This window comes from Fragaria vesca, linkage group LG3, assembly GCF_000184155.1.
Source record: "Fragaria vesca subsp. vesca linkage group LG3, FraVesHawaii_1.0, whole genome shotgun sequence".
NCBI lineage: Eukaryota > Viridiplantae > Streptophyta > Magnoliopsida > Rosales > Rosaceae > Fragaria > Fragaria vesca.
The window spans coordinates 11,029,650-11,043,332 of NC_020493.1; the positions used below are offsets into that span (position 1 = coordinate 11,029,650).

Sequence of the window (13,683 nt, forward strand, 5' to 3'; positions counted from 1 at the left end):
TACTATAATTAAATTATATTTCGCCAACTTTTTTTTTTTTTTTTGTTGGTTTTGGATAAAAGATAAATCGAATTTCGGCCAACAAAAATAAAATTTAAAAAAATAGTTTATCAAATAAATGGGAGTGGTTTCTTTTTGGTTATCTGACGTACAATTGAAAACAAGCCGATATGTGTCCAGTACAATTGAAAACAAGCCGATATGTGTCCAATCTTTCAAAAGGATAATCAAAAAATAATAGAGACGGCTGAAATCATCTTGGTATAGAACTTATCTAAAATGGGTGCTCCTATATGATTCATCTATTCTTTGGTTATTTCAATTTCTAGGTCCTCTTGTGGTAAAAAGTAATACATGTTTCTGTCTTCAACATAATGATCACTATCCTCTGCATGGCTGTAAGGATTTATGTACCTCATAAAGCTTACACCAGGATTCTGCTGCTTCCTCTATTCTTCTCACACTACGTTAATTCTCTACCATTCAGATTTTCCAGATTGCCATCTCTCTCTCTCTCTCTCTCATTCTCTCTATCTCTCTATCCCAGCTACTGGGTTTAGTTGACAATCCTCTGTTTCGATTGAACCAAAACTCGAAAATAGGTTGGAATCTTGTTTCTTATTCATGGTTTTGGTCATGGCTTTAGTCTTTTGGATTATATATATGTTAGCAAACTAGAATAGTTTTAGGTAGTGGGGTTTTGTATTTTTTCTTCTTCTTGCTTGCTTTACCGGTTCTGAACTGTGTTACTTCGAGTAATAATCTGTACGACGATCGAGTTGAACTATAGACACTGTATGGTATCGGCTTAACTAAAGCTTTCAGTGAATTAGGATTATCCAGGCTTGTTATTTAATCCAAATGACATTCTAACATTTTGGGTGAAGGAACCAGATGGTCCAGATCAACACAGCTCTATAGATTTTATTCTTTATGCTACTTCTTGTCTGCCTACTGCCTTCTTCTTTTCACTGTTTTACAATTCTGCTTTTAGTCTCTTTCTGAACTTTTTGAGTGCTATTTCTTTTCTTAATTCGAAGAAAATGGATAGTGAGATAGTTGTGGACTTCTATTTCTTGGCTGTGGATCTTTGCATGATCTTTTTCATTTGGCCCGCTTGTCATGATATGTGATGTTTATGCATCATATGCTTATCCAATTCTTTTTAGTGACAAGAGGAATGAGTACTTGCGTGTGTCACACAGTTTTCTGCTATTATAAACCAAAATGGGAAGATTCAAAGGCTATATTTGGCTGTTATGCTGTTTGCTGACTTCATTTGCTTCATACAAAATGTAGGGCAAGGTTCCAGCCTCCCAGGGACGCTCGTGATACTAAAACTAGAACTGAAGGTTGATCACTAGAGCGACCGTATGCCTGGGAACAAGTACAACAGTAATTCAGCCCACATTCCAAATCGAGTTGAACGGCTCTTGAGAGTAAGGGAGCTTAGGAAGAATAATAGAGCATCATCACAATTAAATGAAGCAAATGATAATAATAGTGAAAAAGAAGAGGAAAGCTCAAGAAATTCTTATTTCGAAAAATACTTGGATGGGGCTGCAGCTGTAAGGGCACTTAATGAGGGGCCTGAAAACCAAGAAGCAAGGCCTCTTAGGCAAAGGCTGTTGGTTGTGGCCAACAGGTTACCCGTGTCTGCTGTTAGGAGAGGTGAAGATTCATGGTCTTTGGAGATAAGTGCTGGGGGTCTGGTCAGTGCCCTTTTAGGTATGTGATGTCTTGATTCTTATTCAGAATGTTGTTTACAGTGTTTAAGATCTTCAATCTATACAAGGTTTCTGTATCCTGTCATTCTGTGCTTCTCATGTTCTTTTAATTTATGATTTGGTTTTCCACCTTAAAAGATGAAGCTAGTTCGTAATGTTTGTTGTTGTTTAAAGGTGTAAAGGAGTTTGAGGCAAGGTGGATTGGGTGGGCTGGGGTAAATGTACCAGATGATATTGGACAGCAGGCACTTACAAAAGCTCTAGCTGAAAAGGTTCAAATTCTGTACATGGATTGTTGTTTTTTAATTCTCTATTCAGAGACAAAGATCCAGCTTTTTCCCTGATTAATTGCAAGGTGATTGTGGTTGAACTTAGTAACATCACTGTCTCACCCGTAAATTCCCCGCAGAGATGTATTCCCGTCTTCCTTGATGAGGAGATTGTCCATCAATATTACAATGGCTATTGCAACAATATTTTATGGCCCCTTTTCCATTACCTTGGGCTCCCACAAGAAGATCGACTTGCCACCACTCGGAGTTTCCAGTCACAGTTTTCTGCATATAAGAAGGCGAATCAAATGTTTGCAGATGTAGTTAATGCACATTATGAAGAGGGTGATGTTGTTTGGTGCCATGACTACCATCTTATGTTTCTTCCAAAATGCTTGAAGGAATATAACAGCAAAATGAAAGTCGGTTGGTTTCTCCACACTCCATTTCCTTCCTCTGAAATTCATAGGACGCTGCCATCACGATCAGAACTCCTGCGCTCAGTTCTTGCAGCTGATTTGGTTGGGTAAGTATTGGTTACATTCTGCTGAATGTGATTTACTTTGCTTTAGATAGTTGATACGGAGTGCCGCTAGACAGCTGAATTCTTTTGAAGTTCTTAAGCTTGGTAATCTGTGAATACATCATTGGGAAAGTATTGGTTACCTTCTGCTCAATGTGATTTACTTTGCTTAAGATAGTTGATACAGAGTGGCGTATACAGATGGCATATCTTTTGAATTTCTTATGGTAATTTGTGAATACATTATTGGGAAAGTATTCCATGTTTCCACTAGCATGGTGTGCATAATATCAGCAGATAACTAGTGTTGGGGATTATGCGGTCTGTCAAGAATATCAGCAAATAAATGATAACTCTTTCTGCACAGCTTTAATCCTATCTGATGATCGTGCTTGATGCATAATGTTGACATTCAGCCATGATAATAGTATCCTCATATTGTGCTTAAGCTATGTTCCATTGCCACATAAATTTTTTTATTGCTGACCATGATATGTGGGCATCACATGGCTGGAAGCCCCTGAGTTTATATTATTGAACATGTTCTTATTTTGTTTTGTTGATCAAGTAAGTTAATACTCTTGTTTCTCTTTCAACTTATGTTATGAACATCTGGATTAAGCATCAATGAGTGGTAACCTGTAATAGGTTCTGTACTGTTATATTGTCATTCCATTTTTGTTTCTTCACATTATGAAATGAGTTTCAAGGTAGATATTTTCAGCCCTATTCCGATGAACAAAATGAAAAAGCAATTATTAGCATACAATAAATAGGAAAGGAACATCTGTTGTTGACTGCATAAGTTAACATCAAGTCACTAGACTTATCAGTTATCACTTACATTGGCACTCTATACGTTCCGTAATAGACAGTTAATTGGCTCACTTTCATTTCATTGTCCTGATAAAATCAAATATATAAATATATATATATATATGTCACTGAATTAGAAAAATCAAATATTGATATTGATTCTACATTCATTTCCTTTTCAGTTTTCACACTTATGACTACGCACGACACTTTGTTAGTGCTTGCACTCGCATTCTTGGGCTTGAGGGTACACCTGAAGGAGTTGAGGATCAAGGGAGGCTTACTCGAGTGGCTGCGGTATCTCTCTCTAATTGTTACCTGTATTTTGTTTTTAAATTTTTATTCTTTTCTTTGAGGTTAAGTGTTACTTCTAACAGCAAACAAAATTTACTCTTTATCAGACATCTGAACACTATCAAATCTTGCTTAGTTTTCTGTGCTTGAAATTTCAGTTTCCTATTGGAATAGATTCAGATCGCTTCATACGAGCACTTGAGGTTCCTCAAGTCCAAGAACACATTAGGGAACTGAAAGAAAGATTTGCAGGGCGAAAGGTAAGTGTTGTTGCCCACAAACGCCTTTTAAGTTTTGAATTATATTACTTAAACAGAAATTGTGATATGACCACTGGCCATTGTACTCCCGGTATCTCTCCACCACTGGGTGTTGGGTATTGGATTCTTATTGTACTAAATTATGAAGTAAAACCTTTTAGATGACTAGGACTAGTGATGGAAACGTATTGATGTCTTTAGTTCTCTCTACAGTTCTTTACATATGGCAAGGTATTGGTCAAGCAACTCTCATTGTATATATATGCTCACTTATCTGTGGGTATTTTTCAACTTTCAAACTAGATAAAACAGAGAAATCTGTAAGAGATGCATTTTAAAATTGGCTACTTATAATAGCTTTTTATCTGCTTTATCTAAAAACAAGTAGAGAAGCTTTGCTGGAGTTGGTCTAATATGCTGGTTTTGACTGTTTGACAAAACAGGTAATGTTGGGTGTTGATCGGCTTGATATGATTAAAGGAATCCCTCAAAAGATACTGGCGTTTGAAAAGTTTCTTGAGGAAAACCCTATCTGGCGTGACAAAGTGGTTTTGCTGCAAATTGCAGTGCCAACAAGAACCGATGTTCCTGAGTGTATGCCCTTCCATTAAATGCCTTGTCAAGTGCTTTTTGTATCTAAATGTACAAGAGGCTAGTCCTTAGATTCCACCTGCCAATGGCATCCTCTTCGTGCTGGGTTATTGAATCTGACTAAACTGCTGCTGCTTCTATGACTAACAAGATGTAGCCAGTCATTTTAGTTTTAATCATTTTGTTGTTTGCCCATGTAACTTACTTACTTACATGACGTAACTGATTACTTTATATGAACAGTAGTTTGTTTATGACTGTTGTTTGGCTAAGTGGTATCACTCTCTCTTGTTGCATCCATAATATTTCCAACTCCTTTAATTTTCGTTTTTGTATGTCTTTTTTTATTTTTTTTTTANGGAGTTNTAACCTGCTTATTTTGCATTACCACAGATCAGAAACTTACAAGTCAGGTTCATGAAATTGTTGGACGAATTAATGGCAGATTTGGAAGTTTGACTGCTGTCCCTATACATCACCTGGTATGCCCTCGACTTTTAAAAAGAGAAGCTTACATGATAGTCTCACACATAACTAATTTAACTAAATGTACTTTATGAAACCTATTTCATTTTTTTTTTCTATGCGTTATCTATTCATCGAGTAATTTTTACTTTGTGTACAGGATCGTTCTCTCGACTTTCATGCATTATGTGCACTGTATGCTGTTACAGGTACTATTCTACATACCTTGATGCCCTGTTTCTTTGGACTGAGATGTTTTCTGGCACTCTTTTTGATATAGTGCTGTCAAGGTTATATGTCTCTATTTGAGAATAGTGGTGCCTTCTGGATTCTTAAAATTGTCTTGCTTTTACTATATAGTCCACATAGCTAGTCTAGATTTGTCAGTCATAAGCTTACTGGAATTTACGTGGAAAAATACTTAGTTTATATGCATATCATGACTACTATCCTTTCCTTTGAAAAGCATCTGTTTCTCTAAGTTTATGATCTTCGGCTTTCTGAGTATTGTTGTTCCTTGGTATTTCAGATATTTAACATTCTTTTTGCATGTTTCATCGAATAACTTGTATGCCTCTTTTCCAGCTAACAATTTATCTATCCTAATATTATGCTTCTTTTCACTTTGGTCAGATGTAGTACTTGTCACATCCCTCAGAGACGGAATGAATCTTGTCAGTTATGAATATGTGGCTTGCCAAGATGCAAAGAGAGGGGTCCTTATCCTTAGTGAGGTATAACTATAAACTTTTATGAATCCTCTCTTAGTCTCTTCTCATAGTTTTCATTGATTCTGAGTGCTATTTTTCAAAATTGAAAATATTACAAAAGAGAAGGAGATGCAGATTATGACTCAAATAAGCTTGAAATTCTGAAATTATATTTATTGGTTCTGTAAAAGTGTCTTGATTCTGTGTAGAAAGAGTTAAACTTGTATCTGATGCCATGGTTGTTGCTCACTTGATATCCAAGAGAATGAACAGTGAAGTATCATATCATATATTACTTCTCAGTTCTGACTTATAACTTATCTTTGTCCCCTTTGGGAACTACGAGTTACCTTATGGATTTACATGGCTTGAATAAGGCTAGAACTCAAGATTGCCAATACGCAAAACCTTTTAGCAATGCTGTGGAACTTTAGTATGACAAATCTATTGCAATACTTGGAAAGTAGAAACCCATCTGTATTATCTCTGTTGCAATTAAATACCATCAGAAGATGCAACTTCTGAACTTAATTATGTTGAATTGTGTACTATTTAAATTTAAAAAGTTACTAAGGTTTTCTTCCAGTTTTTGACACTTCAAATGCATTTTGTCAGTTTGCTGGTGCCGCACAGTCTCTAGGTGCCGGAGCAATTCTAGTGAACCCATGGAACATCACAGAAGTTGCCAATTCAATTGCCCAAGCACTGAATATGTCCTCTGAAGAACGAGAGAAGCGACATAGGCATAACTTTTTACATGTGACAACCCACACTGCCCAGGAATGGGCTGAAACTTTTGTAAGGTATACACATTGGAGTGCCATAACTGTGAAGTGTATGGAAATCACTCTCTGCTACATGCTTGCTTGAATACATGCTATTTTGACACAATTTCGATAGCTCTTACATGGCTACATAAATATAACTAAAAGGGAAATGTATAGTTAATCTAATCTAGAGGGCATATGTAGATCTTAGGAGTAGAAAGATAAGTATGTGTAAGCTTCAAATCAGGAAAGTGAGTTCAGGGAGATGGTAATTGGGTGATTAAGGTATTCTTTGTGTAGCAGAAAACCAATGATTTCAATTTGATAAATACATATGTGAGAATAGTAAAATGAGAGTATGCTTGTCTTTTGCAAATAATAGATGGGCTGTCAAATGTTATTTGATAACTTTTTGTTATTGTTTTCCAGTGAGCTGAACGATACTGTTGTAGAGGCGCAATTGCGGACAAGACAAGTACCACCACCACTGCCAAACAGGGAGGCAATTCAACGTTACTTACGAGCAAATAACCGATTGCTTATACTGGTAGGTGGATGTTATGATATCTGGATGTTGTCACTGTCAAGCATAGGAAAGCCTCTGCACATAAAATCACTAGTCCTAGAAATGTCTCAATACTCATTGGATTGGGATCAAATACTAGTATTGTAGGCAGTGGTTGTTTTTAGGCATTATAAATGAAGGCCGTATCAATTTCAACTTCTAATGGACATTTTCTTTTTCATTTATCCTGATCTTTGTGATTATTGGTACATAGGGATTCAATGCGACTTTAACTGAACCAGTGGACACTCCTGAGAGACGAGGTGATCAAATAAAAGAAATGGAACTTAAATTGCATCCGGATTTGATAGAACCCTTGACAGCACTCTGCAATGATCCAAACACAACCATTGTTGTCCTCAGTGGGAGTGACAGGAATGTCTTAGATGATGTAAGCGATCTCCAAATCTGCATCCCTCGCCACCATTACTGTATCCCCTTCTTATTCGAGTGTTTTTACAGAACTTTGGGGAGCTTGACATGTGGTTGGCAGCTGAAAATGGAATGTTTCTACGGGCCACAAAGGGACAATGGATGACAACGATGCCTGAACATTTGAATATGGAATGGGTCGAAAGTGTGAAGGTGACCTTGAAAATCAACCTATATTCTGTTTCACGATATCCTGATTCCCCTGGCTTACACACACTGTTGATGGTATGTTTCAGCATGTCTTTGAATATTTCACAGAGAGAACACCCCGGTCACACTTTGAACTTCGTGAAACTTCCCTCGTTTGGAATTACAAATATGCAGGTACTGGCTTCTATTTTTAACCCATTTTTATCGTGTCCCGAATAGGTGCACTTTTGTCTGCCCTGGTTTCTGTTTCTTATGCCTATAATGTAACTGCAGATGTTGATTTTGGAAGACTTCAAGCGAGAGATATGTTGCAGCATCTCTGGACTGGTCCAATCTCTAATGCATCTGTTGATGTTGTTCAAGGTAGCCGGTCTGTGGAGGTGCGAGCAGTTGGTGTCACAAAGGTGTGTTTCTTTATATGTATGACATTATATATCTACAGCAGCTTTCCTTGTTTGTTGTTTTTGTTTTTTTTTTTTCATTTTGACAAGTTACTTTATCATTTCAGGGTGCAGCAATTGACCGTATATTGGGAGAGATAGTTCACAGTAAATCCATGACATCCCCCATTGATTATGTACTGTGCATGGGGCATTTTCTTGGGAAGGTAACATTCTCATCGCACTTCATTGCACCTCCACCCATTTCACAGCTAAATTCTTCTATGTTCTATTCATAAGGTTTACTTTCTGATCTTGCAAATCATACCATCACAGTTGTTTTTTGTTAAGGTTCTTCTGAACCTCTGACTGTCCTATTAATCATCGTATGCCTTGTTATATTATCACTTCACTAGCATGCTCCTTCTCTTTTGCCTTTTTTATATTTAACAAACAATATGAGCATGGTTTAGTTGTTCATCTTATTTCTATTAACACTTTTTTCAAATACTTATCTTCACTTCAGGATGAAGATGTGTACACCTTTTTCGAGCCGGATCTGTCGACTGACAATAATGGTCTTCCAAGAAGCAAGATAACTGATGGACTAAGGTCATCTGGTGAGAGAAGATCTTCTCCGAAGCTTCTGGCAAACAAAAGTGGGTCAAAATCATCGCAAAACAAGACACAACGACCTTTACCAAATCCTGAGAAGAAAGCTGCTGTCAACCATAAATCTGGGAATGTAAGGTCGCCATCTCCTGATAAGATTTCTTGGAATGTACTTGACCTCAAGAAGGAGAACTACTACTCTTGTTCTGTTGGGAGGACTCGTACAAATGCTCGATATCTACTTCAGTCATCAGATGATGTAGTCTCATTTCTGAAGGAGTTGGCTGATGCATCTTCAGATTTTGAGTAACAATGTTCTCACATTTCGGAGATAGTGTAGGAGAACTACTACTCTTGTTCTGTTGGGATGCCTCGTACAAATGCTTAATATCTACCTCAGTCGTTAGATGTAATCTCATTTCTGAAGGAATTGGCTGATGCATCTTCAGATTGAGAGATATAATGTTCTCATATTTCAGAGAAGTGTATTTCTGATTTCATCTGCATTGTAGATATTCCAAGTTTCCAACCCCTTCCCTTCTCTTTTGTCATCCTTTTATCTGTGTAGACTGTAGAGCAATCTCTAAAAGTTTGTTGTTGCTTCAATTGAAATCTAGGTTAGGGACTGAAAGCATCTGAATCACAGTGATGATTGAAGCTAAACTGAAAAAAGGAATCCCAGATTATCGTCCTTCAAATATTCAGCCAGAAGTTTTCCAAACATATATTTTGTCATTTTGTGGGGATTAATTTACACGCTCCCCTTTTTACGAACAAGGCTCAGTAGATGTTCACAAGTTATTCGTTGTCAAAATTTGGTACTTGAACCGATTATTGCAAAGACCAACAGACCGAGCCAGTAGGGACTACTAGTCAGATGCTCGAGTCCATGACCAAGCTTGCCAATTTCGAATGTGTTTGTTTCTAGCAATGCAGCTCTGGCGAGGCATTGCCTTATAACTTAAGCTCCATCAAAGTTCTAACTCCACTGAAGAGAAACTAAAGTTTAGTTCAGCATGCAAAAGCTAAAGGAAATTGCAGGCCTGCAGACTCATTGCAGCTCTCTACCAATTTTACAACGATAGGATCAAACCGATCAATGCTTTTCGTGGGTCAAGGCCGGACCACGTCTATGTCCAGAGAGAAAGAGAACCAACAAAGGATTCAGTGTTTGGAAAATGTATCATGCAATCACATGATTTCAAGAATCGTGATCGATTTTAAGAATCATGATCCAGAACCCTGATCCCAAACTGTGGATCTAGGATCTAGAAACATGGACCTGTTCACAAAAATATTAACAAAACATCTTTCATTGAACATAATACAAAAGTTACAGATGACATAATCTATATGGCAACCTGTTGAAATTTTCTTATAAAATGGAACACAATGGAAATCAAGATACATCCAAGAAAACAAATATCAGTAGAATTATACCCACCACCCTCTAGCACAATACAAATAATGAAACAAGGCTAAGAATGAATAATGACTGGTACTGATTAAACTAAATCGAGGTAATCTAAAGCATATCATCTAATTGAAAAGGCAGAGAGTTCATCCTGAGGTCTATAACTGAATACTGCTTATTTTGCAGAAGTTTTCTTGTTTGGTTCAAAGACATACTTTATCAGTGACTCCTTGATTGGTAGCAACTCAGGGAACTCTTTCTTCAACTTGGATGCATCCATTTCATTGTTGCTTCGGGCAGCAACAATAACCTTGGCTTGCTCTTCAATTGTAAAATTGGAGTATTTGAAACTTGGGTCAATGTACTGCTTGTACATCTCCAGGATCTCATTATGGCTCACGACCCCAGGATTTGTGAAGTTCCAGATACCCCTCAAGTTCCGCTTCGCCATCTCAATTGAAATGGGTAGTAGTTCATCCAAGATGGTCATGCTGTTAGGAATGTTAACCACCTTGTTATAACGAGAAATCTTGGTGATGAAGTTACGTGGGTTGTTCAGGTCTGATGAGATGGGCATACGAACTCTAAGTGTGCAAACATTGTCGAATTCATTCAAGAGCTCCTCAACCTGATAAAATAATTAAACAAATGTAAGATATTAGAAGAGGATAGAGATAAACAAAAACTCAAGATTTTAGATAAGAAACGCTATAAACAAAATCAGAAATACCAAGTCAACTTACCATGGCCTTGGTTTTTGAATAGAAAGAACCAAAGAAGTTGGGCTTATCTTCTTCAGTGAACCCAATGCCTGAACCCTCCGGATGTTTAGCATCATACTCAAATATACACCCAGTCGCAAAGTTAATCATAAGGAGCCCATGCTCTCTGCAAACATCTGCTAGGGTTAGGGTTCCAGCAACATTGGTTCGAATTGTTTCTGCTTTATGAGATTCACACCAATCAACATTAGGTCTTCCAGTCACACCAGCAGCATTGAACACATGAGTTGGCTTAATATTCTGAATGTCTGCAGCAAGTGAAGACCGATCCTCAAGACGCCCTTTTCCATATTCATAAGGAATCCCTTGTTTTTCACATAGCTTCCCAAGTACACCACCAATCCACCCAGTCTTACCATAGATCAAGAACTTATAGGGAGGTTTACGAGGAGAACCACTGCATTTGGTAGGGGGAACCAACATTCGAGGATTACTTGAGACATAAGACTCGGATATTTCCTCTTCAGGCTCATCAAAATGTCTCTCGATCCCACCAGGCATCATCAACATTCGTGGATGAGGAAGCAGTGCCCCAGATACATCACCCCACCAGTTAGGATTCTTAGTGTACCATTCTATAGTCTTCTTCAACCCCTCTTCCCAGGCAGTACGCTCTGACCACCCCAACACCGTCAACTTCTGATCATCAAGGAAGTACCTCTGGTCATTGAAAGGCCTGTTTTCAACAAACTTGATGCATGCTTCTGCGTCAATGTTGAAAAGTTTGCATATGTCTTGTGCCACATCAATAACTCTCCTTTCCTTCTTTGTCCCAATATTGTAGACATGGCCAACCTCTCCTTTGTGAAGAATGAGTTCAAAAGCCTCAGCAACATCCTCACAGTATAAGTAGCTCCTCACATTAGCACCATCCCCATGAATTGGAAGAGGTTTCCCTTGCATAGCCAGGAGAATGAACTTTGGAATCAATTTTTCAGGAAATTGATTTGGTCCATAAACATTGTTTCCACGAGTCGTTATAACAGGCAGCCCGTATGACCTTCCATATGCCATAACAAGCATTTCTGCTCCAGCTTTTGTAGCAGAGTATGGATTTGTCGGAAGGAGTTGAGATGCCTCATGATTTCCTACAACAGCATCTTCATCAGTCTCACCATAGACTTCATCTGTGCTAACATGGATGAACCTCCTGATTTGGCCAGTGACTTTACATGCTTCCAGAAGAACATGGGTGCCATAGATGTTGTTCTTTGTGAACTCAAAGCTGTTACCAAAGGAGTTGTCAACATGAGTCTGGGCGGCAAAGTGCATTATTGTATCTATCGACTCAGTGATGAGGAGATAGTTGACAAGGTCAGCACTTCCAATGTCCCCCTTAACAAACTTGAAATTGGGAGATGACTTGGAGGGAAGGAGGTTTTTCAGATTCGAACAGTAGTCAAGCTTGTCAAGCACAACAATTTTGTACTCAGGGTGACTGCGAACGAGCCGGTTGGCCACATGGGAAGCAATGAAGCCAGCAGCCCCAGTAATGAGGATGTTTTTGGGCGTATATGAAGCCATATCAAGGCAACTTCTACAGAATAAACATTAAAACAATAACATAAGAACCAACAAATTACACAGCTACAGATATAACCTATCGAGTAGTAAATAAGGAACAGATCAATTAAATGGTTAACAGATCCCATTGGTTTATGCCGAAACAGAGCACATATAATACAACCAAGCACTGCATCGACTTTGGTTTCGACCCATTAAAAGTAACTATCAAATCAAGTCTTAGAAATCACTAAAACATTACGCTTCATTTTCTTAACTGTTCTTATTTCACCCACAAGCAACCTGACCAAACAAAACACAACTCAACATCAAACACCACACAATAACCAAAACCAAAAACTGAAAACAAAATCCACCATATCCAACACATCACAATCAGATCATGCACATTCATCAACATTTCCTAAATCACATGAAGATCCGATCTCCATCTAAACACAGATCCAGATCACAAACCAAGTAAAATGCTTAACCCAATATCTCAAGCAACATTCAAAGCACCCAGAAACAGATCACAGATCCAAAAACCGAAACAAACCCAGATCACATTTCGATCCAACGAAGCCAAAGCCACAACCTTTAGAGCAATCACAACGCCAAAACAGAATTGAGGAAAACAGAGCATTAGTAGTGTGAGGGGGGCTTACAAATTTGACTTGAACGATCAAGATCGAAGACCCAGACGGAAGAGAAGTTAAGGGTCAAATTGAAGCCTCAAGGGGCTTTGAAAGGAGAAAGACTTGAGAGGGAAATTCAGACAGGGGAGGAAATGGGGGAGATAACCGCGGAGCGAAAAAAGGGAAGGAGGTGATATGAGCTTCTGTGTGTGTTTTTGTATATATACGAGTCCTCTGTAAATCGCAGAAATATGAAATGGCGAGATTGCCCTTGGCGGGGTAATGGAACTACGAAGTGGAGGGACGGCACGTCTTTTGTGGGGGCCGCCTGGTTTGTAGGGGGTAGGTTGTGCGCAAGGATTGGTGATGCGCGAGTCAAAAAAATTGGTGTTCCTGTGAGGTCAAGATCAAGTGGGATCGAGGACTGCCGGGTGGACTTAGGGAGGTCAGCCAATAGGGGATTGACACGTAGGGTGATTACAGGTGATTAGAGATAATCTATCCTCTAATCGTAAATTTCGTAGGCGGGTTTAGTCGTGGTTAAGTGCTAATAAGGACCAGTTGTCCGGAGATCTGAAGAACTTTCTTAATCAAAGGTGTTTCAATTCTCAGTTTTGACTTTTCTTTCTTTTGTTTTGTTGTTGATTAATGGATTGTTGAAATTGAGCGCGTTAATGTCCGAGGCCAATTTTGGGCTTTGACTCACTGATGGGCTATCTGCAATTTTAGATTTTCTTTGTTGTTATTGGGGCTCCCAAAGCCCGTCATGGCATCAATTTGGG

At 38.4% G+C, this 13,683-nt stretch overlaps 2 protein-coding genes across 2 annotated transcripts; one reads left to right on the forward strand and one right to left on the reverse strand.

Moving 5' to 3' along the window:
• The first annotated feature begins 1,373 nt into the window (after positions 1 to 1,373).
• Positions 1,374 to 9,094, forward strand: LOC101291216 (alpha,alpha-trehalose-phosphate synthase [UDP-forming] 1-like). The gene is made up of 17 exons (XM_004294120.1): positions 1,374 to 1,728; positions 1,902 to 1,999; positions 2,137 to 2,525; positions 3,521 to 3,635; positions 3,791 to 3,892; positions 4,336 to 4,486; positions 4,877 to 4,965; positions 5,109 to 5,157; positions 5,582 to 5,682; positions 6,274 to 6,461; positions 6,855 to 6,972; positions 7,205 to 7,381; positions 7,453 to 7,575; positions 7,659 to 7,746; positions 7,846 to 7,976; positions 8,081 to 8,179; positions 8,479 to 9,094. Exons 1-17 carry the CDS (start codon positions 1,374 to 1,376, stop codon positions 8,872 to 8,874), a joined length of 2,769 nt encoding a protein of 922 aa, XP_004294168.1. The 3' UTR covers positions 8,875 to 9,094.
• A 768-nt stretch (positions 9,095 to 9,862) lies between these two features.
• On the reverse strand, positions 9,863 to 13,118 carry LOC101291504 (probable rhamnose biosynthetic enzyme 1-like). Its single transcript, XM_004294121.1, has 3 exons — positions 12,932 to 13,118; positions 10,722 to 12,297; positions 9,863 to 10,606 (listed from the first exon to the last, which is right to left on the reverse strand). The coding sequence occupies exons 2-3, from the start codon at positions 12,282 to 12,284 to the stop codon at positions 10,154 to 10,156; spliced, it is 2,016 nt and encodes a 671-aa protein (XP_004294169.1). The 5' UTR covers positions 12,285 to 12,297; positions 12,932 to 13,118; the 3' UTR covers positions 9,863 to 10,153.
• Between the last annotated feature and the right edge of the window lie 565 nt (positions 13,119 to 13,683).